Here is a 25,280-nt window from a genome sequence, read left to right as displayed (position 1 = left end):
TGCTAATAAAAACATGGCCGACATAAATACAAGGAGGAGAAAACCCTGCCAAAATAATCCAGAGCTAAAGCTAACGCTCATTAATCATGGAGCTAGCATGGCTGAGCTCCATCAGGCTCCGCCTCCAGTCGGGACAATGGCAGCGTTAATATTGTGAATGAAGGTGACGGCCTTCAGAAGGTGAGGCTCATCCTTACCTGCATGAGCGTCGCCTTCATCAGCACGCGTCTGCATCTAGCAGCGCCAAATGAAGCACGCAGGCGGCCATGAAGTGGTTCTTAGTCCTGGCAGCAGGTTTTTAAACAGGTGAAAAACACCTGATTGAGCGGTGCAGACCTAACGATGGCGCCGCTGACGTTCAGCGGCGTCCTACCTGAGCTCCAGAGTTCACTACAGCCAGCTCACCACGGACAAACAACCAGTTCAGTTTCACACTCAGACAAACGGAGATCTAGGGAGCAAAAGCCAAGCACCCAGGCAGAGAGGTTCACAGGTGGAGAAAGGCTGAAACATCTGGAATATCTGGCTCTATAGAGCTACAGTCCTTTCATCGCCATAAAGGCCTGAAGGATGCATGGCGGAGACCCGGTCAGGTGGATCCACCTCCAGGCCGAGCAGAGACTGGACTTCCTGCTGATGAACCGCACGCCGATGCTGCGTCAGCAGAACCAAGATGGAGGCAGGTGGTCTCTGAGACTTTAATGGAACTACTGCATGAAAAATTTTAGCCTTTTAAAGTGTTATTTACTGTTATTTATTTTACTTCATCCTTCTGGGCAGCTTCACCCACATGAAGGAGTGGTTCTGACTGAGATGACTCGTCACCTGGTGGAGTCTGCAGCGCGCCCAGGATGTGATAACCCACAACCTGAGCAGGAAGCATTGGGCAGAAACGCTTTGTTTTTCCTTACGGGTTCCTTTATAGCTTGGAGAACCTCAGTCAGAACCCAGAGCTAACTGCTAACATGACTGCTAACTGCTCAATGCTAACATGACTGCTAACTGCTCAATGCTAACATGACTGCTAACTGCTCAATGCTAACATGACTGCTCAATGCTAACATGACTGCTCAATGCTAACATGACTAGCTAACTGCTCAATGCTAACATGACTGCTAACTGCTCAATGCTAACATGACTGCTCAATGCTAACATGACTGCTAACTGCTCAATGCTAACATGACTAGCTAACTGCTCAATGCTAACATGACTGCTAACTGCTCAATGCAATATGACTGTTCAATGCTAACATGACTGCTAACTGCTCAATGCTAACATGACAAGCTAACTGCTAAAATGACTGGCTAACTGCTTAATGCTAACATTACTAGCTAACTCTTCAATGCTAACATGACTAGCTAACTGCTAACATGACTGCCTAATTGCTCAATGCTAACATGACTGGCTAACTGCTTACATGACTGGCAAACTGCTCAATGCTAACATGACCTGCTAACTGCTCAGTGCTAACATGACTAGCTAACTGCTAACATGACTGGCTAACTGCTAACATGACTGGCAAACTGCTCAATGCTAACATGACTAGCTAACTGCTAAAATGACTGGCTAACTGCTTAATGCTAACATGACCTGCTAACTGCTCAATGCTAATATGACTAGCTAACTGCTAACATGACTGACTAACTGCTCAATGCTAATATGACTAGCTAACTGCTAACATGACCGGCTAACTGCTTTTTGCTAATATGACTGGCTAACTGCTAACATGACTGGCTAACTGCTCAATGCTAACATGACTGGCTAACTGCTCAATGCTAACATGACTGGCTAACTGCTCACATGACTAGCTAACTGCTCAATGCTAATTGCTTGTAGCTTAATAATGCTGTGGATACTCTTTATGCAGCTGGTTGACGCTCACAATAACAAAGATGCTGAAAGTTAGCCAATGTTTACTAGCAGCTTCACGTAGCTTTTATCCCACTGCGGTGGGGGTGGGGGGGTATCAGTAAAATGAAGAAATATTTCTTAATGGATAAATATATTTTAGCATCAGACAGACATCATGTTTTAGTCCAGGTTGACCTTTAAGGTTAGTCTGTAGTTCTGTGGTTCTGGATCCAATCAGTTCTGTTCTTAGCAAAGACCTGCTGGGTCAGTTTCTCCAAGCTTCTGCAGAACATGATAAACCCATGGATGCTATAAGGAGGAGGAGGCTCAGCTATCAGACCAACCAGTCCTTCTGGGTGCTTTGCTTTTGGGTGGGGGGGACACAGATGAAGCAAAGGGAGGCTTAAAGGGCAGCGATGATGATGATGATGAAGATGGGAAGACATGCAGAAATGAACAGTAACACAGGAGCTAAGGAAGGCGTCCATGGATTGCTTCATATCTCGTCCTTCATGAGGTCTCATCGCCCTACCCAAGGAATTTGGTCCCCGGCGGACCAAGCTGGAGGATTCTGCTAACCAAACTCTCTCCCTCATTTAAAGGCGGAGGCGCGGCGGGGAGGTGGAGTTTACTGTGTGACGGCCATCGGCAGCAGAGTGGAGGAGAAAGAACACAGAACGTCTGGGTTCAATAACAGGTCAGATAAAATCAATACAAGCTCAACTTTATCAACACATTCAGCCTTTAACGTCCCTACTGAGGCCCAAACAGACCAGAACTACAGCATCATCCAGGATCCGGATTAATAATCCATCATTTCCTGTTTCCCTGGGCTGAAAAGCAGACATGGAACAGAGGAAGTGTCCTTCATGGCAGGCGGGACGGTTGCTCCTCTAAACCTGCATCTATCACAGCAGAAGGTCAGAGCCGCCTTCGTTTATTCTGTCTGATGTCATCTTCTCTGGGATTATTCTACTCAGATTAATCCTAAAGGATCTAAAACCACCAACTGGAACATTTTAAGCTGAACTGTCCTGCAGAACGTAAATAAAGGATGTCTCCACCAGAGGGCAGCGTGGCACCAAACATCAGACCAATCTTGGAGCGTTTCTGCAGGTTATTAGAGAAGCTGTTAGAGTTCAGGAAACGGGAGACAGTTAGCGGTTAGGAAATCAAAGTGTGCATGCTGAGGAGCCCGGCGCCGGGAGGAAGCAGCAGCACAGAGTAGGCGGCTGGGGGGGGCAGCCTGAAAGAAAGAGGGCAGCAGGAAGGAGGGGGGCGGAGTCTTCACCAATTATCTCTGACGGGTTAAAAGGCCCGCTAGCAGAGCTAACCGCAGCCAGCGGGGCGGGGCAGCCTTACCCCAGAAACTGGGCCCCAGACGGGCCCACCTCGATCAGCCTGCTGGCCAGACCCTCGCCCTCCACCATGGGGGGCATGGTGGCCAGACGGTGCCTCTTCACCAGCCGGCAGGTCACCCGCGTCGGGGCGCTGCACTTCTTGGGCGGAATGATGATGCGGAGGCCGTTGTGTCTGCAGCCGCGCATGGCTCCGCCCCTGGCGTCCACCATGAAGCTGACCAGGAAGCTGGAGGGGAGACAATGGCAGACGTTAGGACGCACGCCACTGATGACATCACACACCAGAACTCCTGATGACATCACCACAGTGACAAGCTGGGAGGGCAAGAGGTCAACCAGATCCAGTTCTACGGCGGGGGGGGCAAAACTGATCTATTCAGCAGGATTAGGCTCCGTTATCGTTAAAAACTCCTTTTATTAATAGAAATATGAAAATAAATTCAATCCAGAAATAAAACCTTGAAAATAACTTCAGAAAAACGTTTTAAGATCAGCTTTCCTGTTTTTCTTAGAATTGATTTTATTTCTGATTATTTAATAAATTTTGACGGAGTCTTCCCTCCAAGGGGCGGGGCTTGCCGCTGGAGGGAGGAGTCAGGGCGTGTTCCTATTGGTCTGATGGACGATAGGCAAAACGTCCAGCTTATCGGGAGAACTGGAAGCGAAGAGGATGTGATCTGGAAAGAAAAGTCTATTTGAAATGAAAAAAAAAGATATTTTAAAGTAAAAAAAAATAATAAAATAGGAAAAAATTTAATATCTAAAAAAATGTAATGATTGAAAAATGTAGATCAGAGAAAGTTTCTTTTAAAGTAGTTTTTGCTGAAGAAGTTTTTCAAAGTTTCATGTCTAGATTCTATTTTTTTATTTTATTTCCATGTTTATGGTTTGGAACTTTGCAAACTATGCAAACTACTTTGCAAACTATAGAAATTGATCCTAGAGTGAAGCTGCTGATGTCAGCAGGTAGAAGAGGATCTGCTAACCGCCTCCCCCCACCAGCGGCCCCTTCTCATGCAGCCACCAAACAGGAAGTGATGCGTGTTTCTACATGGAGGCCATGTTAGTGGATGATCAGACATGTCGTCAGCCGCCAGCGCCTCGGCCCATCCAGCCTTGGATCTGGGAGGCGATGTCTGCTGAGGACGGACACAAACATTCACCTCTCCCAGAGGAGAGCACGCTGTGAGAGGAGGAAGACTATGATGATGAAGACGATTGAACCAAGAGGCAGAGGGTCACCTGCTGTGGTCTCCATGATCAGGACACGGAGAGGAACGGCTAAAAACAAGGACAGGAACCATTAGAACCAGAGAGGATTCCTGGGTTGGATCCTTTCAACAGGTTGATCCACACCTGAAACCCTGGAGCTATGCTAATGCTAACTAGCCACAGAGGGGCGCTGTGTGCAGGAGGACCTACCCTGAGTGGATGGGGCTGGAGGACAGAGCCACGTTGTCCAGGTTCTCTGTTCCCCAGCTCAGTCTGTAGGAGTCCCTCTCATTGTCTCTGGCCAGCGATGAGACCTGGAACCCAACAGACGGCGTTACGTTCATTCATCTGGAAACGAGCCGCTCAGCACCGGAGCGGGCCGCTGCACGGCGCTCTGAGCCACGGCAGACCTGTCCGTCTGCAGCAAAGCCAGCGCTGAGAAAAGGTTCCTGCTAGGGGAGTACCTGCTGGGCCTGGAACGTCTCGCCGCCTTCGTGTCTCGGAGAGTAGAAGCCATGATGGGTGGGAGTGAAGGACCTGTCAGAACTGAAGCACAGCAGACCAGAGGAGGGTGAAACCAGTAGCTGACCTGGAGCAACCGGCCAACAGGTCCAGGACCGGACTAGATCCGGTTCTGCGACCCAGACTCGCCTGTTTCTGACGCAATGAGAGGAAACAGATTCATCCTGTGCTGCTAGATTATGGAGGGAAATCAGCTCCATTATTTCTGCAAAGTTTTATAGATGGAATGAAATAATTGAGAATTAAACCTAGAAATTCTTCATAGATCAAAATGTTTGTAGAGCTACAAAACAGATCAGATCCTCTTCCTCTGGGGGCGGGCTTTAGGAGCAAGGGCACATTTCTATTGGTCTGCTGGAAGCTAGCAGCAACACAGAAACTTTTCTGATAAAGAGAAATAAAACATATATATAAAAATATATAATCTGCAAAAAAAAGATAAAAAATGTGAGAAACTCTAAAAGTTTCTCTGAGAAGCTTTTTCTGTTCCAGAAGTTTTCCTTTGAATAAATATCTGTAGTAAATGAGCCGGAGCGGCACCCACCTGTCGGTGCGGGGCCCCTCCAGGCTGAAGCGCAGGTAGTTCATTCCATCCAGGTACTGTCCTGGCAGCGAATCGTCTCCCAGCTCCCTGAGGTCCTCGGGTCTCAGGTACTCTCCCCCGTCCCCCGTCATGATGTCATCACCTTCAGGAAAACAGTTGCCTGAGTTCAATTAGCTCGACGTTTAGCTGCACTGATGCAAAGCCCTGAAGCTGCAGCTGCTCTGCGGCTGCAGGTTTAGCATAGCAGGGGTCCGTTAGCCCTGAAGCTGCAGCTGCAGGGTTAGCATAGCAGGGGTCCGTTAGCCCTGAAGCTGCAGCTGCAGGGTTAGCATAGCAGGGGTCCGTTAGCCCTGAAGCTGCAGCTGCAGGGTTAGCATAGCAGAGATCAGTTAGCCCTGAAGCTGCAGTAAATAATACAGCCGTGTTTCCGACAACTTTCAGACAGTCTACGGCCATGTTCCAGACAATCTACGGCCGTGCTTCAGACAGTCTACGGCCAACTTTCAGACAATCTACGGCCATGTTCCAGACAATCTACGGCCGTGCTTCAGACAATCTACGGCCATGTTCCAGACAATCTACGGCCGTGCTTCAGACAATCTACGGCCATGTTCCAGACAATCTACGGCCGTGCTTCAGACAATCTACGGCCATGTTCAAGACAATGTACGGCCAACTTTCAGACAATCTACGGCCATGTTCCAGACAATCTACGGCCGTGCTTCAGACAGTCTACGGCCATGTTCCAGACAGTCTATGGCCATGTTCCAGACAATCTACGGCCGTGCTTCAGACAATCTACGGCCATGTTCAAGACAATGTACGGCCAACTTTCAGACAATCTACGGCCATGTTCAAGACAATCTACGGCCGTGCTTCAGACAGTCTACGGCCAACTTTTAGATAATCTACGGCCATGTTCCAGACAATCTACGGCCGTGCTTCAGACAATCTACGGCCATGTTCCAGACAATCTACGGCCGTGCTTCAGACAATTTACGGCCATGTTCCAGACAATCTACGGCCGTGCTTCAGACAGTCTACGGCCATGTTCCAGACAGTCTATGGCCATGTTCCAGACAATCTACGGCCGTGCTTCAGACAATCTACGGCCATGTTCAAGACAATGTACGGCCAACTTTCAGACAATCTACGGCCATGTTCAAGACAATCTACGGCCGTGCTTCAGACAGTCTACGGCCAACTTTTAGATAATCTACGGCCATGTTCCAGACAATCTACGGCCGTGCTTCAGACAGTCTACGGCCAACTTTTAGATAATCTACGGCCATGTTCCAGACAATCTACGGCCGTGCTTCAGACAATCTACGGCCATGTTCCAGACAATCTACGGCCGTGCTTCAGACAATTTACGGCCATGTTCCAGACAATCTACGGCCGTGCTTCAGACAATTTACGGCCATGTTCCAGACAATCTACGGCCGTGCTTCAGACAGTCTACGGCCAACTTTTAGATAATCTACAGCCATGTTCCAGACAATCTACGGCCGTGCTTCAGACAATCTACGGCCATGTTCCAAACAATCTACGGCCGTGCTTCAGACAATCTACAGCCATGTTCCAGACAATCTACGGCCGTGCTTCAGACAATTTACGGCCATGTTCCAGACAATCTACGGCCATGTTCCAGACAATCTACGGCCGTGCTTCAGACAGTCTACGGCCAACTTTTAGATAATCTACAGCCATGTTCCAGACAGTCTACGGCCGTGCTTCAGACAATCTACGGCCATGTTCCAGACAATCTACGGCCATGTTCAAGACAATCTACGGCCGTGCTTCAGATAGTCTACGGCCAACTTTCAGACAATCTACGGCCATGTTCCAGACAATCTACGGCCATGTTCAAGACAATCTACGGCCATGTTTCAATCTACGGCCATGTTCCAGACAATCTACGGCCGTGCTTCAGACAATCTACGGCCATGTTCCAGACAATCTACGGCCGTGCTTCAGATAGTCTACGGCCAACTTTCAGACAATCTACGGCCATGTTCCAGACAATCTACGGCCATGTTCCAGACAATCTACGGCCGTGCTTCAGACAGTCTACGGCCAACTTTTAGATAATCTACAGCCATGTTCCAGACAATCTACGGCCGTGCTTCAGACAGTCTACGGCCGTGCTTCAGACAATCTACGGCCATGTTCCAGACAATCTACGGCCGTGCTTCAGATAGTCTACGGCCAACTTTCAGACAATCTACAGCCATGTTCCAGACAATCTACGGACATGTTCCAGACAATCTACGGCCGTGCTTCAGACAGTCTACGGCCAACTTTTAGATAATCTACAGCCATGTTCCAGACAATCTACGGCCGTGCTTCAGACAATCTACGGCCGTGCTTCAGACAATCTACGGCCGTGCTTCAGACAATCTACGGCCATGTTCCAGACAATCTACGGCCGTGCTTCAGACAATCTACGGCCAACTTTCAGACAATCTACGGCCATGTTCCAGACAATCTACGGCCATGTTCCAGACAATCTACGGCCGTGCTTCAGACAGTCTACGGCCAACTTTTAGATAATCTACAGCCATGTTCCAGACAATCTACGGCCGTGCTTCAGACAATCTACGGCCGTGCTTCAGACAATCTACGGCCATGTTCCAGACAATCTACGGCCGTGCTTCAGACAGTCTACGGCCAACTTTTAGATAATCTACAGCCATGTTCCAGACAATCTACGGCCGTGCTTCAGACAGTCTACGGCCAACTTTCAGACAATCTACGGCCATGTTCTAGACAATCTACGGCCGTGCTTCAGACAGTCTACGGCCAACTTTTAGATAATCTACAGCCATGTTCCAGACAATCTACGGCCGTGCTTCAGACAATCTACGGCCGTGCTTCAGACAATCTACGGCCGTGCTTCAGACAATCTACGGCCATGTTCCAGACAATCTACGGCCGTGCTTCAGACAATCTACGGCCAACTTTTAGATAATCTACAGCCATGTTCCAGACAATCTACGGCCATGTTCCAGACAATCTACGGCCATGTTCCAGACAATCTACGGCCGTGCTTCAGACAGTCTACGGCCAACTTTTAGATAATCTACAGCCATGTTCCAGACAATCTACGGCCGTGCTTCAGACAATCTACGGCCATGTTCCAGACAATCTACGGCCGTGCTTCAGACAATCTACGGCCAACTTTCAGACAATCTACGGCCATGTTCCAGACAATCTACGGCCGTGCTCCAGACAATCTACGGCCGTGCTTCAGACAGTCTACGGCCAACTTTCAGACAATCTACGGCCATGTTCCAGACAATCTACGGCGGTGCTTCAGACAGTCTACGACCAACTTTTAGATAATCTACAGCCATGTTCCAGACAATCTACGGCCGTGTTCCAGACAATCTACGGCCGTGCTTCAGACAGTCTACGGCAAACTTTCAGACAATCTACGGCCATGCTTCAGACAATCTACGGCAGTGCTTCAGACAATCTACGGCCATGTTCCAGACAATCTACGGCCGTGCTTCAGACAATCTACGGCCGTGTTCCAGACAATCTACGGCCGTGCTTCAGACAGTCTACGGCCAACTTTCAGACAATCTACGGCCATGTTCCAGACAATCTACGGCCGTGCTTCAGACAGTCTACGGCCGTGCTTCAGACAATCTACGGCCATGATTCAGATACTCTACGTCCGTGTTTCAGTTGGAGGCATCTCATGAATCTTCCTTCACATCGTTGGACTAGCCTAGCCTTAGCAGGACAGGCTGCAGAGTGAAGCTGCAGGCTATGAGGGAGATGAACTGGACCAGAGGTCAGGATCTGCCCTAAAGCAAGATGGCCGCTGAGCAGAACCAAGGAGAGACCTACTGAGGTACGAGTCAGCAGTTCTCCTGCCCACAGAAAACTGGTTTCCTGGAGAAGCAAGAGGGTCAGAGGGCAGAGCAGACGTCAGACTATCATCCGCAGGAAGCTGAGACGGGATACAGAACACCCCAGCTGGACTACTGGGAACACTGGGAGTGGAGACTGGGAGGGAGAATGAAAGGAAGACTGGGAGGGCGACTGGGGCAGACGGGTTAGGTGGTCCAATGAAAGAACTGATCTGATTGAAATCTCTGAGAGGTGGAACAGGCCAGTCTGAAATGTTCTACCACCTTGATAACCAAACAGGAACATTCCTGGATACTGAGCTGATGAGCTCTATGATGGCAGCAGAAGATCCTCCTCCTGAGGACATGACTGCTTCTGATACAGGAAGACCAAGAGACGTACCTTCCTCATCCGACACGTCCAGGACTTCAGTCATGGTCTCAGGAACATTCAGCTTGTGTTTCTCCGTCACCGTCTGTCCAGAGGAAGGAGACACGTCACAATAGGTTCAATACAGCAGATACTGGTGGGAATGTGAGCAGGAATGACCCTATTCTGGGAGCAGGAAGCTGGGGGCAGTGGGCGGAGTCACGGAGATGATGGAGAAAGATAGAGACTCGCTGTTTTCCATCCAATCAGCCTCTGGGACTCTTTCTGTTATTTTTCTTAGAGCGGAATTAAAGACATTGCCAAAACTGATCTAAAAATAAAATCTATTTCTTAAAAGTCAGGTAATTGCCACAGTTTGAGTAGCAAATAATTAGGACAAGCTACCAATAAAATTATTGTCTTTACCCTGAAAAGCAGGAGAAATCCTAGTAAAGATTGTCAGGATCTGAGAAGGGTCTCTACTAGGTGCTAACTCCCTCTGTGTTTAGCTATCATCCAGCTCCTTTTTTCCTGGCATACCGTAGTCGTGGTAATGATCTCCTCAGTGACGACCCGCAGCGTGTCCACCACCGATATGTAGCCTAGCCTCCTTGCGATACCCAGAGCAGTGTTACCATTCTGGAGAAGGAGACATGGAATCAGAAGGCTCTTCTCAAACATAGAAGATAGCACTGGTATAAGCTAGCATGGGATGGTATAAGCTAGCATGGGATGGTATATGCTACCATGGGTTGGTATGAGCTAACATTGAATGGTATAAGCTAGCATTGGATGGTATATGCTACCATGGGTTGGTATGAGCTAACATTGGATGGTATAAGCTAGCATGAGATGGTATATGCTACCATGGGTTGGTATGAGCAAACATTGGATGGTATAAGCTAGCATTGGATGGTATATGCTACCATGGGTTGGTATGAGCTAACATTGGATGGTATAAGCTAGCATTGGATGGTATATGCTACCATGGGTTGGTATGAGCTAACATTGGATGGTATAAGCTAGCATTGTATGGTATATGCTACCATGGGTTGGTATGAGCTAACATTGGATGGTATAAGCTAGCATGAGGTGGTATATGCTACCATGGGTTGGTATGAGCTAACATTGGATGGTATGAGCTAGCATGGGATGGTATAAGCTAGCATGGGATGGTATAAGGTAGCATGGGATGGTATATGCTACCATGGGATGGTATAAGCTAGCATGGGATGGTATAAGCTAGCATGGGATGGTATGAGCTAGCATTGGATGGTATGAGCTAGCATGGGATGGTATAAGCTAGCATGGGATGGTATGAGCTAGCATTGGATGGTATGAGCTAGCATGGGATGGTATAAGCTAGCATGGGATGGTATAAGGTAGCATTGGTGGATATCAGCTAGCATGGGTTGGTATGACCTAGCATGGTTGATATGAGCTAGGATAGGTTGATATGAGCTAGCATGGGTTGATATGAGCCAGGATAGGTTGATATGAGCTAGCATGGGTTGATATGAGCTAGGATAGGTTGATATGAGCTAGCATGGGTTGATATGAGCTAGGATAGGTTGATATGAGTTAGCATGGGTTCATATGAGCTAGCATGGGTTGATATGAGCCAGGATAGGTTGATATGAGCTAGCATGGGTTGATATGAGCTAGGATAGATTGATATGAGCTAGCATGGGTTGATATGAGCTAGGATAGGTTGATATGAGCTAGCATGGGTTCATATGAGCTAAGATAGGTTGATATGAGCTAGGTTGGGTTAATATGAGCTAGCATGGGTTCGTATGAGCTAGCTTGGGTTGGTATGAGCTAGCATGGGCTGATATGAGCAAAAAAAAGGTTAGTATGAGCTCATGTTGTTTAGAGTGAGCTAACATTGTTTAGAATGAGCTATGCTGGTCAGAATGAGCTAACGTTGGTTAGAATGATCTATCGTCAGTTCGAATGAGCTAATGTCGGTTAGAATGAGCGAACGTCGGTTGGTGTAAGCTACCATCGGTTAGACTGAGCTAATGTTTGTTAGACAGAGCTAACATGGGTTGGTGTGAGCTAACGTTTAGTTTCCGAGTGTGTTTACGAACCACAGTGATGGCATTAGGTTTGGCACCGTACTGCAGCAGGACATTGATGATGTGTGTGTTTCCTTGCTGGGCAGCTTGATGTAAAGGAGTGTATCCGCTCTGAGGAGAGAAACGGAGATGAGTCAGGAACTAGCGAAGCTGAGAGCTCTGCGTTAGCTTCAGGAAAGAGGCTACCTTGGTCTTTGCATTGACGCTGGCTCCGTTTTGAAGAAGGAAGTTCACCATCTTGGCATTGCCGTAGTGACACGCTACGATTAGAGGCGTGTAGCCCAGCTGGAAAAAAAAACACAAATTAATGAGAGACAACATGCAAACATCCAAAAAAAACATTTTCATACAATTTTCATTAATCACTGTCATTTCTACGACTGTTTATACCAACAGGTTTATTTGGTGGAGGTTTTCTTTCTATTCATGTTCAGGTGAATTTAGTTAGTTTGGAAATTAGTGTTTGGTTTGGTTGATGTTCAATCAATCAATCAATCAATCAATCAATCAATCAATCAATCAATCAATCATTAATTCATGTTGAACGTAGAGACCTATTTTTGAAGAACAAAGTGATCAGACCATAACTAATTATGGTGAGAATCCAAAAATATCACGTAGACCCAAACCAGGTTAGGGAGCTCCAGGCTCTACAGGATGAAGTTGGTGGACAAAAGAGGAGAGACGGACTGGATGGTCATACCTTAGTCTGGTGGTCCAGGTTGGCGCCGTTCTTGGCGAGGATCTCGGCCACAGACACTCTGTCTTCTTGGGCTGCCAGATGGAGGGCCGTGAGGCCGCTCTGCTCCAGGAAACAAAGCAGTAACATCAACTCTTGATGGGCTAGGAGGGTGTAGCGATGCCTTACCCACGGCTTTGGCTCTGTACCTTGGTGGGGACGTTGATCTGGGCTCCCTTGGTGATCAGCAGGACTGCCATGTCTGCGTGACCCTCCTGGGAGGCCAGGTGGAGCGGAGTCACCCCCTGCTTGGTCAGAATGTTGGTCTCTGCTCCGTACTGCAGCAGCACCGTGGCGATGTCCATCTGGTTCTTCTTAGCCGCGATGTGCAGAGGAGTGTAGCCATTCTGGGTGATGGGGGCAGAGGTTGGGGTTAGCGCTGAATGCTAGCAGCCAGTGTCCTGAACCGACCCGAAGAACAGCATCATCAGGACCAGAGATCTAAAGCTACACTGGGGTCAGTGGAAGGGTCAGAGAGGAAGCTGCCAAAGGGTCAGTCTGGCGTGTTTAGTAAACCAAGCCTCATCATCACTGCTGACACACTGCTTTAGAACCAGAGAGCAGAGCCACCACATTCAGAGCAGCTCAAAAAAGTTACGACTTCAGTCTTAAAGTTGTAAAGAAGCGGCCGTTCCAACCGTTACATTTCTGAATTCTCCCAGTGGTGCCCGACTTTACATGAGTGAATAAAGTGAATGTGATTGGTCGATTATCAAGGGGGCGGGATTGTTGTGGAAGGTTTGCGAGCAGGTTTGGTTGTGGCTGGTTTGTGGGAAGCATCTTGCTAACCAGTTAGCATCTTAGTGCTAGCAGGTTCCCAATGGGAAATTCCATTGGGACCAAGTAGCACTAAATTGGTGATTTAGAAACGACGCTGTCAAGGAACGCTATGGACAGAGGAAACATGCAAGAGGAGGAGAGTTTAGTGTCGGAGGTCGTGGATGAGTCTCCTCCTTCATCCATTTTTATTTAGAGGAGGAAAGCGGGGACGAAGATGTTGTGGAAGAGGACGCCAGGGCGGCAGAAGCTTGGTTTGGTGTAGAAGGCTTCCAGCCGTACATGTTTGAGCCCTTGCCTCGCAACGCTGCCAGTTCTGTTAGCTCTACGCCTGCCGAAGACACCTCAGCAAGTCGGCCTCAGCAGATGGCCGCTCACACTGAGCCTGCTTCTGCTGGAGGTTTCTTCCTGTTCAAAGGGAGTTTTTCCTCTCCACTATCGCTACAAGCATGCTTAGTGTGAGGGATTCTAGATGTTTCACTGCATTAAACCAGAGAAGAAATCACAGGGATCCTTCCTGTTCCTGAAGGAGGCGCTGCAGACCCTCACCTTGGCCATAGTGTGGGGAGAAGCTCCTCTGTCCAAAAGCAGCAGCGCCACCTTTTGGTTGTCGTAGTGAGCTGCAACGTGGAGAGGAGTGAGGCCGTTCTGCAGGGGAGGAAGGCTGAGGGTTAGACAGCAGCTAGGGAAGCAGCATGGAGTCTGTTAGAGAGCAGCGGGGGGGGGGGGGGGTCAGCTAACCCCATCAGCGCCCAGGTAGAGAGACGCCGCAGGTTTACCTTCCCAGCAGAGTCAGGAGGCGCGCAGCGCTGCAGCAGCAGCTGGGCTACATCCAGGTTCCCATACTTGGCAGCGACATGCAGGGGGGTGAACCCTTTCTGCAGAGAGGAGAGAAACAGGCTGAGCAACATAGAAAAGAACAGAACACACACTGCAGAAACATCTATTATAGAGTTAAAATCAGCAGGTCTGAATACAGGAAACCATCAACCAGTAAAGATCAGGAGACATTAACAATGATAATCTGTTACTTTAACAGAATTAACACTGGAATAAAGTTAGCTTTTTATGCATCCATGTTATTGGATTGAATTTTTAAATAGAAAAATTAAAAAATTAGAAAATTTTTCCATTTCAAAATCGAAAGTCAATTAAAACTCCTAAACTGAGCGTTTGTTATTTTTTGTTCTTTTTTCTGTGGGGGCGGAGCACTGCGGGGGGAGGCGGAGTGCTGCAAGGCGGAGCAGTGATGGAGGATGTGGGATTTCGTGGTAACATGAGAAGCAGAGCAAGTGACGTTTAGACACTGTCGTCAGACAACATGCAGTAATTTATAAATTTTTTAAATCAGTTTGGATCCGGATTAGCCAGCAGGTGGATCTGGATCCGGATTGGCCAGCAGGTGGATCTGGATCCGGATTGGCCAGCAGGTGGATCTGGATCCGGATTAGCCAGCAGGTGGATCTGGATCCGGATTAGCCAGCAGGTGGATCTGGATCCGGATTAGCCAGCAGCTGGATCTGGATCCGGATTAGCCAGCAGGTGGTTCTGGATCCGGATTAGCCAGCAGGTGGATCTGGATCCGGATTAGCCAGCAGCTGGGTCTGGATCCGGATTGGCCAGCAGGTGGATCTGGATCCGGATTGGCCAGCAGGTGGATCTGGATCCGGATTAGCCAGCAGGTGGATCTGGATCCGGATTGGCCAGCAGGTGGATCTGGATCCGGATTAGCCAGCAGGTTGATCTGGATCCGGATTAGCCAGCAGGTGGATCTGGATCCGGATTGGCCAGCAGGTGGATCTGGATCCGGATTGGCCAGCAGGTGGATCTGGATCCGGATAGGCCAGCAGGTTGATCTGGATCCGGATTGGCCAGCAGGTGGATCTGGATCCGGATTGGCCAGCAGGTGGATCTGGATCCGGATTGGCCAGCAGGTGGATCTGGATCCGGATTGGCCAGCAGGTGGGTCTGGATCCGGATTGGCCAGCAGGTGGATCTGGATCCGGATTGGCCAGCAGGTGGATCTGGATCCGGATTAGCCAGCAGGTGGATCTGGATCCGGATTAGCCAGCAGGTGGATCTGGATCCGGATTAGCCAGCAGCTGGGTCTGGATCCGGATTGGCCAGCAGGTGGATCTGGATCCGGATTGGCCAGCAGGTGGATCTGGATCCGGATTGGCCAGCAGGTTGATCTGGATCCGGATTAGCCAGCAGGTGGATCTGGATCCGGATTGGCCAGCAGGTGGATCTGGATCCGGATTAGCCAGCAGCTGGATCTGGATCCGGATTAGCCAGCAGGTGGATCTGGATCCGGATTGGCCAGCAGGTGGATCTGGATCCGGATTGGCCAGCAGGTGGATCTGGATCCGGATTGGCCAGCAGGTGGATCTGGATCCGGATTAGCCAGCAGGTGGATCTGGATCCGGATTAGCCAGCAGCTGGATCTGGATCCGGATTAGCCAGCAGGTGGTTCTGGATCCGGATTAGCCAGCAGCTGGATCTGGATCCGGATTAGCCAGCAGGTGGTTCTGGATCCGGATTAGCCAGCAGCTGGGTCTGGATCCGGATTGGCCAGCAGGTGGATCTGGATCCGGATTGGCCAGCAGGTGGATCTGGATCCGGATTAGCCAGCAGGTGGATCTGGATCCGGATTGGCCAGCAGGTTGATCTGGATCCGGATTAGCCAGCAGGTGGATCTGGATCCGGATTGGCCAGCAGGTGGATCTGGATCCGGATTGGCCAGCAGGTGGATCTGGATCCGGATTGGCCAGCAGGTTGATCTGGATCCGGATTGGCCAGCAGGTGGATCTGGATCCGGATTGGCCAGCAGGTGGATCTGGATCCGGATTGGCCAGCAGGTGGATCTGGATCCGGATTGGCCAGCAGGTGGGTCTGGATCCGGATTGGCCAGCAGGTGGATCTGGATCCGGATTAGCCAGCAGCTGGATCTGGATCCGGATTGGCCAGCAGGTGGATCTGGATCCGGATTGGCCAGCAGGTGGATCTGGATCCGGATTGGCCAGCAGGTGGATCTGGATCCGGATTGGCCAGCAGGTGGATCTGGATCCGGATTGGCCAGCAGGTTGATCTGGATCCGGATTAGCCAGCAGGTTGATCTGGATCCGGATTAGCCAGCAGGTGGATCTGGATCCGGATTGGCCAGCAGGTGGATCTGGATCCGGATTGGCCAGCAGGTTGATCTGGATCCGGATTAGCCAGCAGGTGGATCTGGATCCGGATTGGCCAGCAGGTGGATCTGGATCCGGATTGGCCAGCAGGTGGGTCTGGATCCGGATTAGCCAGCAGCTGGATCTGGATCCGGATTGGCCAGCAGGTGGATCTGGATCCGGATTGGCCAGCAGGTGGATCTGGATCCGGATTGGCCAGCAGGTGGATCTGGATCCGGATTAGCCAGCAGGTGGATCTGGATCCGGATTAGCCAGCAGGTGGGTCTGGATCCGGATTAGCCAGCAGGTGGATCTGGATCCGGACCGCGGTCCGCTAATCCGTGACCTTTGTTATGGAGCCTGCAGGCCGCTGCAGTAAAGCAGCTGCCTGGGTTCTGATCTGTGCGGCTGTAGAAGGTCATGGGGAGGAAATGATGTCACAGTTTGCATCAGAACGACCGCCGTAACCGTGCGGTGAACTTTATAATGACCTCAGCTAACTGACTTTTTCAGACAGATGATCACTACTTTTTGCTCCCCACTGGTCACATGACTCCCCGCACCATCTTGGTTATTAGTCGCTACCTGACAGCAGGACGCTGTGAGAGAAAATCCCATGATGCTTTGTGTAGAAAGCTCTCACAAAGCATTCTGTGATATATATCCTCCCATGGAGGATCACTACTTTTCAAGGTGCATTGTGGGAAGTTTCAAGTCCACTACCTTTACATCCATTGGCTGTCAGGATTATATAGGGACACAGCGACAGAGAACATGGAGGTCAGGGAGGTCAGGGAGGTCAGGGAGCTCAGGGAGGTCAGGAAGGTCAAGGAGGTCAGGGAGGTCAAGGAGGTCAGGGAGGTCAGGGAGCTCAGGGAGGTCAAGGAGGTCAGGGAGGTCAGGGAGGTCAGGGACTAAAAGGATTGGGTTTCTTAGAATAGACTTCCTGGTAGCTTCCTCCAACCAAACTGATTAGAATATGTTTTCTGTTCAAAGGGTGGAAATAAATCAGGCGGTTAAATGTCACTTTTAGAGCGCATCGCCCTGCCCCCACCCCCCTTTGTAGCCCCGCCCCCACCCACCTTTGTAGCCCCGCCTCCACCCACCTTTGTAGCCAGAGAGTGTGATGCCCCAGCCTCCAGCAGCACGGAGGCGGTCTCCACCTGCCCCTCCCGGGCAGAGATGTGTAGCGGCGTGTAACCGTTGGTGGTGGCAGCATCAGGATGGGCCATGTGCTGCAGCAGCAGCTGAACGATCTCCGTTTTTCCCAGACGGGAGGCGATATGCAGAGGGGTCTGGTCCTCCTGAGAAGGAGAAGGAGGAGCATGTTTAAATCCAACAGGAGCAGAGCGGTTCCTCCTGATGGTGGCTGTGACATGAGGAACCTCACCCGGGCCCGAGCATCCACCATGGCTCCGTTCCTGAGCAGACATCGGACCACCTCCACCTGCCCGGCCCTGGCTGCCATGTGCAGCGCCGTCTCTCCTCGCTGAAACAGCAGGAAACCAGACGTCAGACGAGTCAAAGGCTACGTCAGACCTGTCCAGGTCCCGATAACTCACTATGTTGCTGACGTCGGCCGAGGCGCCGTTCTGCAGCAGCAGGAGGACGATGTTCAGGTGACCCATGAAGGCCGCCACGTGGATGGGGGTCAGACCAGACTGGACACAAGGCAGAGCAACAGGCAGTGAGCAGAGGATCCCAGCTATAAGGGGGGGGGGGGGGGGGGTTAATACCTCCACCTTCACATCAGAGGCGACAAACTGCTGTTACTGACATTAGAGCGTTCTGCTGTCAAGGCTACCATGCTGTCATTCTATTGGATGGAACGGTTGCTAGGCAATGATCAACTTCTAAACTGACAACTAAAACTTTCCTTTTTGATAAAGCTTCTAGTTAGAGTGGCTCAGGTTATCCTGATCTATCTCTATAGTTCTGCTGCTATAGGCTTAGACTGCTGGAGGACATAGGGACCCCTTTTTCATCATTCTGCTTCATTCTATCTCTATTCTCCCACTCTGCAGAATCTGTTAGTTCAATCTCTAACGTTCTGCTCTCTCTGCTTTTTCTCATAGTAGCTTCATCTGGTCTGTTCCTGTTTGGCTGTGACTCCATCCTGGAGAGAAATATCAGCTGTGCTGCTGCCATCAACACCTTTGTTTCTAGATGTTGGAGCTTGGCCTGTTTTCCAGTGTAGTCCTGTTTCTCTGACTGTGACTAACTGGATGTGCTCTCTTCATCCTCTGACATGGGAGCTGGCTCGGAGCTCGTCTGCCTGGCTGTGTGTTTCCTGGACGGGGCCGCCTGTGGAGCGGGTTGACAGTTGCCTTTTGTATCTATGCTTCTTTTTCTATGTCTGCTTCTGTCTCCTTGAACCCCAGTGGGCCTCAGCAGATGGCCGCTCACACTGAGCCTGGTTCTGCTGGAGGTTTCTTCCTGTTCAAAGGGAGTTTTTCCTCTCCACTGTCGCTACAAGCATGCTTAGTGTGAGGGATTGCTGAAGAGTCAATGAGTCGATGCAATCAGCTGGTTTTCCTTAGATAGAAAACTTTGAATCAATCTGACTGGATGATCTGGTTGATGTAGATCTATACAGTGACCTGAGATGTTATGATGTGAATTGGAGCTATAGAAATAAACTGAATAGAACTGAACCGGATGGGAAGAACAGAGGAAGTTTGAAGGGAAGCAGACTAAAATAGGAGCTCCTGAGTTTTGGCGGAAAAAAATCCTCCCTAAGAAGTTTGAAGATGCAGTCAAAGTGAGAATCAAAACATTTAAGAGCTCTGAACTGAGGGTTTATGTGGTTAGTCCCCAGAAGGTCGTTCAGGAACGCCGTCTCCTACCTCAGTGATGGCCTGGATGGACGCTCCGTATTTCACCAGCAGCTCCATCACTTTGACGCGGTTCTTCTTGCAGGCGATGTGCAGCGGAGTGAAGCCGTTCTGTCAGAGGGATGAAAACAATCAGACGCTTTGATACACAGCAGCGGATCAGGAACCGCCGTGGCGACCCACCAGAGCGCGGGCGTTGGGGTTGGCCCGCTTGTCCAGCAGCAGTTTGGTGACCCTGTAATGGCCACAGTGAGCCGCCACATGCAGCGCCGTCAGGTAGTCCAGAGTGACGTCATCCACCGGAGCCTTGTGCTGCAGCAGGTGTTTGACGCATTCCATGTGGTCGCCCTGCGCCGCCATGTGCAGCGGGGACAGCCCATTCTGGAAGGTGAACAGGACACGAGAGGTGAACCTGGTTTCTCCCATGATTAACAACGGAACAAAATTCCAACCATGTGGATCAGAACCATGAGGGAGAAGAACCTGGGACCCACCTTGGTTCTGGCCAGTAGAGGCGCTCCTCTCTCCAGCAGCAGCTCCACCGCCGTCTCATGTCCGCTCCGAGCCGCACAGTGAAGCGGAGTCAGCCCGTCCTGTAAAGCACACGGGACAGAACCGTTAGCCACCTTGAGCTGCTGATGAAGCTCTGGGCCTAAACAGGTGGTCAGTCAGCGGCATGTCGTTAGCCTATATTAATGGCAAATAACCCGGCATCAGGCATCCAACCAGTGGATGGAGGCTAATAACCCGGCATCTGGCATCCAACCAGTGGATGGAGGCTAATAACCCGGCATCTGGCATCCAACCAGTGGATGGAGGCTAATAACCCGGCATCTGGCATCCAACCAGTGGATGGAGGCTAATAACCCGGCATCTGGCATCCAACCAGTGGATGGAGGCTAATAACCCGGCATCTGGCTTCCAACCAGTGGATGGAGGCTAATAACCCGGCATCTGGCATCCAACCAGTGGATGGAGGCTAATAACCCGGCATCTGGCTTCCAACCAGTGGATGGAGGCTAATAACCCGGCATCTGGCATCCAACCAGTGGATGGAGGCTAATAACCCGGCATCTGGCATCCAACCAGTGGATGGAGGCTAATAACCCGGCATCTGGCATCCAACCAGTGGATGGAGGCTAATAACCCGGCATCTGGCATCCAACCAGTGGATGGAGGCTAATAACCCGGCATCTGGCTTCCAACCAGTGGATGGAGGCTAATAACCCGGCATCTGGCATCCAACCAGTGGATGGAGGCTAATAACCCGGCATCTGGCATCCAACCAGTGGATGGAGGCTAATAACCCGGCATCTGGCATCCAACCAGTGGATGGAGGCTAATAACCCGGCATCTGGCATCCAACCAGTGGATGGAGGCTAATAACCCGGCATCTGGCATCCAACCAGTGGATGGAGGCTAATAACCCGGCATCTGGCTTCCAACCAGTGGATGGAGGCTAATAACCCGGCATCTGGCATCCAACCAGTGGATGGAGGCTAATAACCCGGCATCTGGCATCCAACCAGTGGATGGAGGCTAATAACCCGGCATCTGGCATCCAACCAGTGGATGGAGGCTAATAACCCGGCATCTGGCATCCAACCAGTGGATGGAGGCTAATAACCCGGCATCTGGCTTCCAACCAGTGGATGGAGGCTAATAACCCGGCATCTGGCATCCAACCAGTGGATGGAGGCTAATAACCCGGCATCTGGCTTCCAACCAGTGGATGGAGGCTAATAACCCGGCATCTGGCATCCAACCAGTGGATGGAGGCTAATAACCCGGCATCTGGCATCCAACCAGTGGATGGAGGCTAATAACCCGGCATCTGGCATCCAACCAGTGGATGGAGGCTAATAACCCGGCATCTGGCATCCAACCAGTGGATGGAGGCTAATAACCCGGCATCTGGCTTCCAACCAGTGGATGGAGGCTAATAACCCGGCATCTGGCATCCAACCAGTGGATGGAGGCTAATAACCCGGCATCTGGCATCCAACCAGTGGATGGAGGCTAATAACCCGGCATCTGGCTTCCAACCAGTGGATGGAGGCTAATAACCCGGCATCTGGCATCCAACCAGTGGATGGAGGCTAATAACCCGGCATCTGGCATCCAACCAGTGGATGGAGGCTAATAACCCGGCATCTGGCATCCAACCAGTGGATGGAGGCTAATAACCCGGCATCTGGCATCCAACCAGTGGATGGAGGCTAATAACCCGGCATCTGGCATCCAACCAGTGGATGGAGGCTAATAACCCGGCATCTGGCTTCCAACCAATGGATGGAGGCTAATAACCCGGCATCTGGCATCCAACCAGTGGATGGAGGCTAATAACCCGGCATCTGGCATCCAACCAATGGATGGAGGCTAATAACCCGGCATCTGGCATCCAACCAATGGATGGAGGCTAATAACCCGGCATCTGGCATCCAACCAGTGGATGGAGGCTAATAACCCGGCATCTGGCATCCAACCAATGGATGGAGGCTAATAACCCGGCATCTGGCATCCAACCAGTGGATGGAGGCTAATAACCCGGCATCTGGCATCCAACCAATGGATGGAGGCTAATAACCCGGCATCTGGCATCCAACCAGTGGATGGAGGCTAATAACCCGGCATCTGGCATCCAACCAATGGATGGAGGCTAATAACCCGGCATCTGGCATCCAACCAGTGGATGGAGGCTAATAACCCGGCATCTGGCATCCAACCAATGGATGGAGGCTAATAACCCGGCATCTGGCATCCAACCAATGGATGGAGGCTAATAACCCGGCATCTGGCATCCAACCAGTGGATGGAGGCTAATAACCCGGCATCTGGCATCCAACCAGTGGATGGAGGCTAATAACCCGGCATCTGGCATCCAACCAGTGGATGGAGGCTAATAACCCGGCATCTGGCATCCAACCAGTGGATGGAGGCTAATAACCCGGCATCTGGCATCCAACCAGTGGATGGAGGCTAATAACCCGGCATCTGGCATCCAACCAGTGGATGGAGGCTAATAACCCGGCATCTGGCTTCCAACCAATGGATGGAGGCTAATAACCCGGCATCTGGCATCCAACCAGTGGATGGAGGCTAATAACCCGGCATCTGGCATCCAACCAATGGATGGAGGCTAATAACCCGGCATCTGGCATCCAACCAATGGATGGAGGCTAATAACCCGGCATCTGGCATCCAACCAGTGGATGGAGGCTAATAACCCGGCATCTGGCATCCAACCAATGGATGGAGGCTAATAACCCGGCATCTGGCATCCAACCAGTGGATGGAGGCTAATAACCCGGCATCTGGCATCCAACCAATGGATGGAGGCTAATAACCCGGCATCTGGCATCCAACCAGTGGATGGAGGCTAATAACCCGGCATCTGGCATCCAACCAATGGATGGAGGCTAATAACCCGGCATCTGGCATCCAACCAGTGGATGGAGGCTAATAACCCGGCATCTGGCATCCAACCAATGGATGGAGGCTAATAACCCGGCATCTGGCATCCAACCAATGGATGGAGGCTAATAACCCGGCATCTGGCATCCAACCAATGGATGGAGGCTAATAACCCGGCATCTGGCATCCAACCAGTGGATGGAGGCTAATAACCCGGCATCTGGCATCCAACCAATGGATGGAGGCTAATAACCCGGCATCTGGCATCCAACCAATGGATGGAGGCTAATAACCCGGCATCTGGCATCCAACCAATGGATGGAGGCTAATAACCCGGCATCTGGCATCCAACCAGTGGATGGAGGCTAATAACCCGGCATCTGGCATCCAACCAGTGGATGGAGGCTAATAACCCGGCATCTGGCATCCAACCAGTGGATGGAGGCGTCAGGACTTCCAGCAGCTTTTAATCCTCTGATGTTCAGCTTAGATGAAAACATCTGCTCCAAACACGAACACCACTGAACATCTGGCTGATCTGACCACCAGGGTGGTTCTGTCTCTGCGGTACTGACCCGGGTTTTAGCATCAATCTGAGAGCCTCGGTCCAGCAGCAGGCGCACCATGTTGGTGTTACCGCGCTTAGACGCCACATGTAGGGGAGTGATTCCGTTCTGCAGAGGAGACAGAAGACAAAGACTAGTCAGGGTGCGTTCACTGCTTCTATGTGTGCAGCTCGTTTGGCAGCATAGAGACAGAAACCTTAGAGAAACAACGAACACCTGAAGATTTAGCGGTTTCATCTGTTATCTAAAGGTAAATCTGTATTTCTGTGTTTCCATAGGGAACCCATCTTCATGATTATGCCCCCCCCCCCCCTGGTGGGGGTCCAGATCCCCCCTCTGGGAACCCCTTGCCTTGGTGACCACATAGACCTGTTATCCTCTGAGGTCAGGTGATGATCTCACCCTGGCGGTGAAGTCTACGGCGGCGCCGCGGTTCAGCAGGAGCGTGGCCACGTTGACGTTCCCGTAGTGAGCGGCGATGTGCAGCGGCGTGAACCCGCTCTGGGACAGAGAGAGAGAGAGAGAGGAGGAGGCTCAGCACCTGCTTTGGGTGAGCAGCATCACAACTCCCAGCATGCATTGGGAGCTTCAGGCAGAAAGAGAACAGAAACCATGACGATGAGGCTGAAAGCTAAACTCCTGTCATGCAGCTTTCATCCAGATTCATCTGGAAAACATTTCATTGGTGAGAAGAAATTCAATGTTTGGTCCCTGATCAGAGAAACGGCTTCATCCCTAAATTAATCAGTTTGTGTCATTGATTAATCACAGTTTATTTGATTATTCAATCAGAGTTTATTCAATTAATTAATCAAGAGTTTAATTAATTAAGTTTATTTTATTAATCAATCAGAGATTATTTATTGATCGTTATCCAAAAATGAAAACCCAGAAATTCTGGAAGGAAGTTTGGACCAGCTGGTCTGCTTCTATGAACCAGGTCTGAACTCGGTACCGGGTCTGAACTCTGAACTCGGTATCAGGTCTGAACTCGGTATCAGGTCTGAACTCGGTACCGGGTCTGAACTCGGTATCAGGTCTGAACTCGGTATCAGGTCTGAACTCGGTACCGGGTCTGAACTCTGAACTCGGTATCAGGTCTGAACTCGGTATCAGGTCTGAACTCTGAACTCGGTATCAGGTCTGAACTCTGAACTCGGTATCAGGTCTGAACTCGGTATCAGGTCTGAACTCTGAACTCGGTATCAGGTCTGAACTCTGAACTCGGTATCAGGTCTGAACTCGGTATCAGGTCTGAACTCTGAACTCGGTATCAGGTCTGAACTCGGTATCAGGTCTGAACTCGGTACCGGGTCTGAACTCGGTACCGGGTCTGAACTCGGTATCAGGTCTGAACTCGGTATCAGGTCTGAACTCGGTACCGGGTCTGAACTCTGAACTATGTATCAGGTCTGAACTCGGTATCAGGTCTGAACTCGGTACCGGGTCTGAACTCGGTATCAGGTCTGAACTCGGTATCAGGTCTGAACTCTGAACTCGGTATCAGGTCTGAACTCTGAACTCGGTACCGGGTCTGAACTCGGTATCAGGTCTGAACTCTGAACTCAGTATCAGGTCTGAACTCGGTATCAGGTCTGAACTCGGTACCGGGTCTGAACTCGGTATCAGGTCTGAACTCGGAATCAGGTCTGAACTCTGTACCGGGTCTGAACTCTGAACTATGTATCAGGTCTGAACTCGGTATCAGGTCTGAACTCTGAACTATGTATCAGGTCTGAACTCGGTATCAGGTCTGAACTCTGAACTATGTATCAGGTCTGAACTCGGTATCAGGTCTGAACTCTGAACTATGTATCAGGTCTGAACTCGGTATCAGGTCTGAACTCGGTATCAGGTCTGAACTCTGAACTCGGTATCAGGTCTGAACTCGGTATCAGGTCTGAACTCTGAACTCGGTATCAGGTCTGAACTCGGTATCAGGTCTGAACTCTGAACTCAGTATCAGGTCTGAACTCTGAACT

At 50.5% G+C, this 25,280-nt stretch overlaps 1 protein-coding gene across 1 annotated transcript in view; it reads right to left on the bottom strand.

Moving 5' to 3' along the window:
* Window positions 1–25,280, bottom strand: part of LOC119778218 (ankyrin-2-like) — a gene marked incomplete at its 3' end in the record, with an annotated part of 83,408 nt that overhangs the window by 30,791 nt on the left and 27,337 nt on the right. Inside the window, exons 8-29 of the mRNA XM_038277366.1 lie at window positions 23,701–23,799; window positions 23,308–23,406; window positions 19,813–19,911; window positions 19,502–19,699; window positions 19,331–19,429; window positions 18,047–18,145; window positions 17,875–17,973; window positions 17,591–17,788; window positions 14,097–14,195; window positions 13,867–13,965; window positions 12,690–12,887; window positions 12,505–12,603; window positions 11,988–12,086; window positions 11,814–11,912; window positions 10,261–10,359; window positions 9,754–9,826; window positions 5,491–5,632; window positions 4,889–4,970; window positions 4,635–4,738; window positions 4,455–4,493; window positions 3,214–3,438; window positions 2,384–2,482 (exon numbers count right to left, since the gene is read on the bottom strand). Of these exons, the coding sequence (XP_038133294.1) occupies window positions 2,384–2,482; window positions 3,214–3,438; window positions 4,455–4,493; window positions 4,635–4,738; window positions 4,889–4,970; window positions 5,491–5,632; window positions 9,754–9,826; window positions 10,261–10,359; window positions 11,814–11,912; window positions 11,988–12,086; window positions 12,505–12,603; window positions 12,690–12,887; window positions 13,867–13,965; window positions 14,097–14,195; window positions 17,591–17,788; window positions 17,875–17,973; window positions 18,047–18,145; window positions 19,331–19,429; window positions 19,502–19,699; window positions 19,813–19,911; window positions 23,308–23,406; window positions 23,701–23,799 (2,546 nt within the window). The remainder of the gene's footprint in view (window positions 1–2,383; window positions 2,483–3,213; window positions 3,439–4,454; window positions 4,494–4,634; window positions 4,739–4,888; window positions 4,971–5,490; window positions 5,633–9,753; window positions 9,827–10,260; window positions 10,360–11,813; window positions 11,913–11,987; window positions 12,087–12,504; window positions 12,604–12,689; window positions 12,888–13,866; window positions 13,966–14,096; window positions 14,196–17,590; window positions 17,789–17,874; window positions 17,974–18,046; window positions 18,146–19,330; window positions 19,430–19,501; window positions 19,700–19,812; window positions 19,912–23,307; window positions 23,407–23,700; window positions 23,800–25,280) is intronic.

Source organism: Cyprinodon tularosa, unplaced genomic scaffold (genome assembly GCF_016077235.1).
Source record: "Cyprinodon tularosa strain WSP-4 unplaced genomic scaffold, ASM1607723v1 ctg1301, whole genome shotgun sequence".
In the NCBI taxonomy this organism is placed as follows: Eukaryota; Metazoa; Chordata; class Actinopteri; order Cyprinodontiformes; family Cyprinodontidae; genus Cyprinodon; species Cyprinodon tularosa.
The sequence above is the reverse complement of the archived record's forward strand: the minus strand, read 5'-3'. Positions and strand labels throughout refer to the sequence as shown.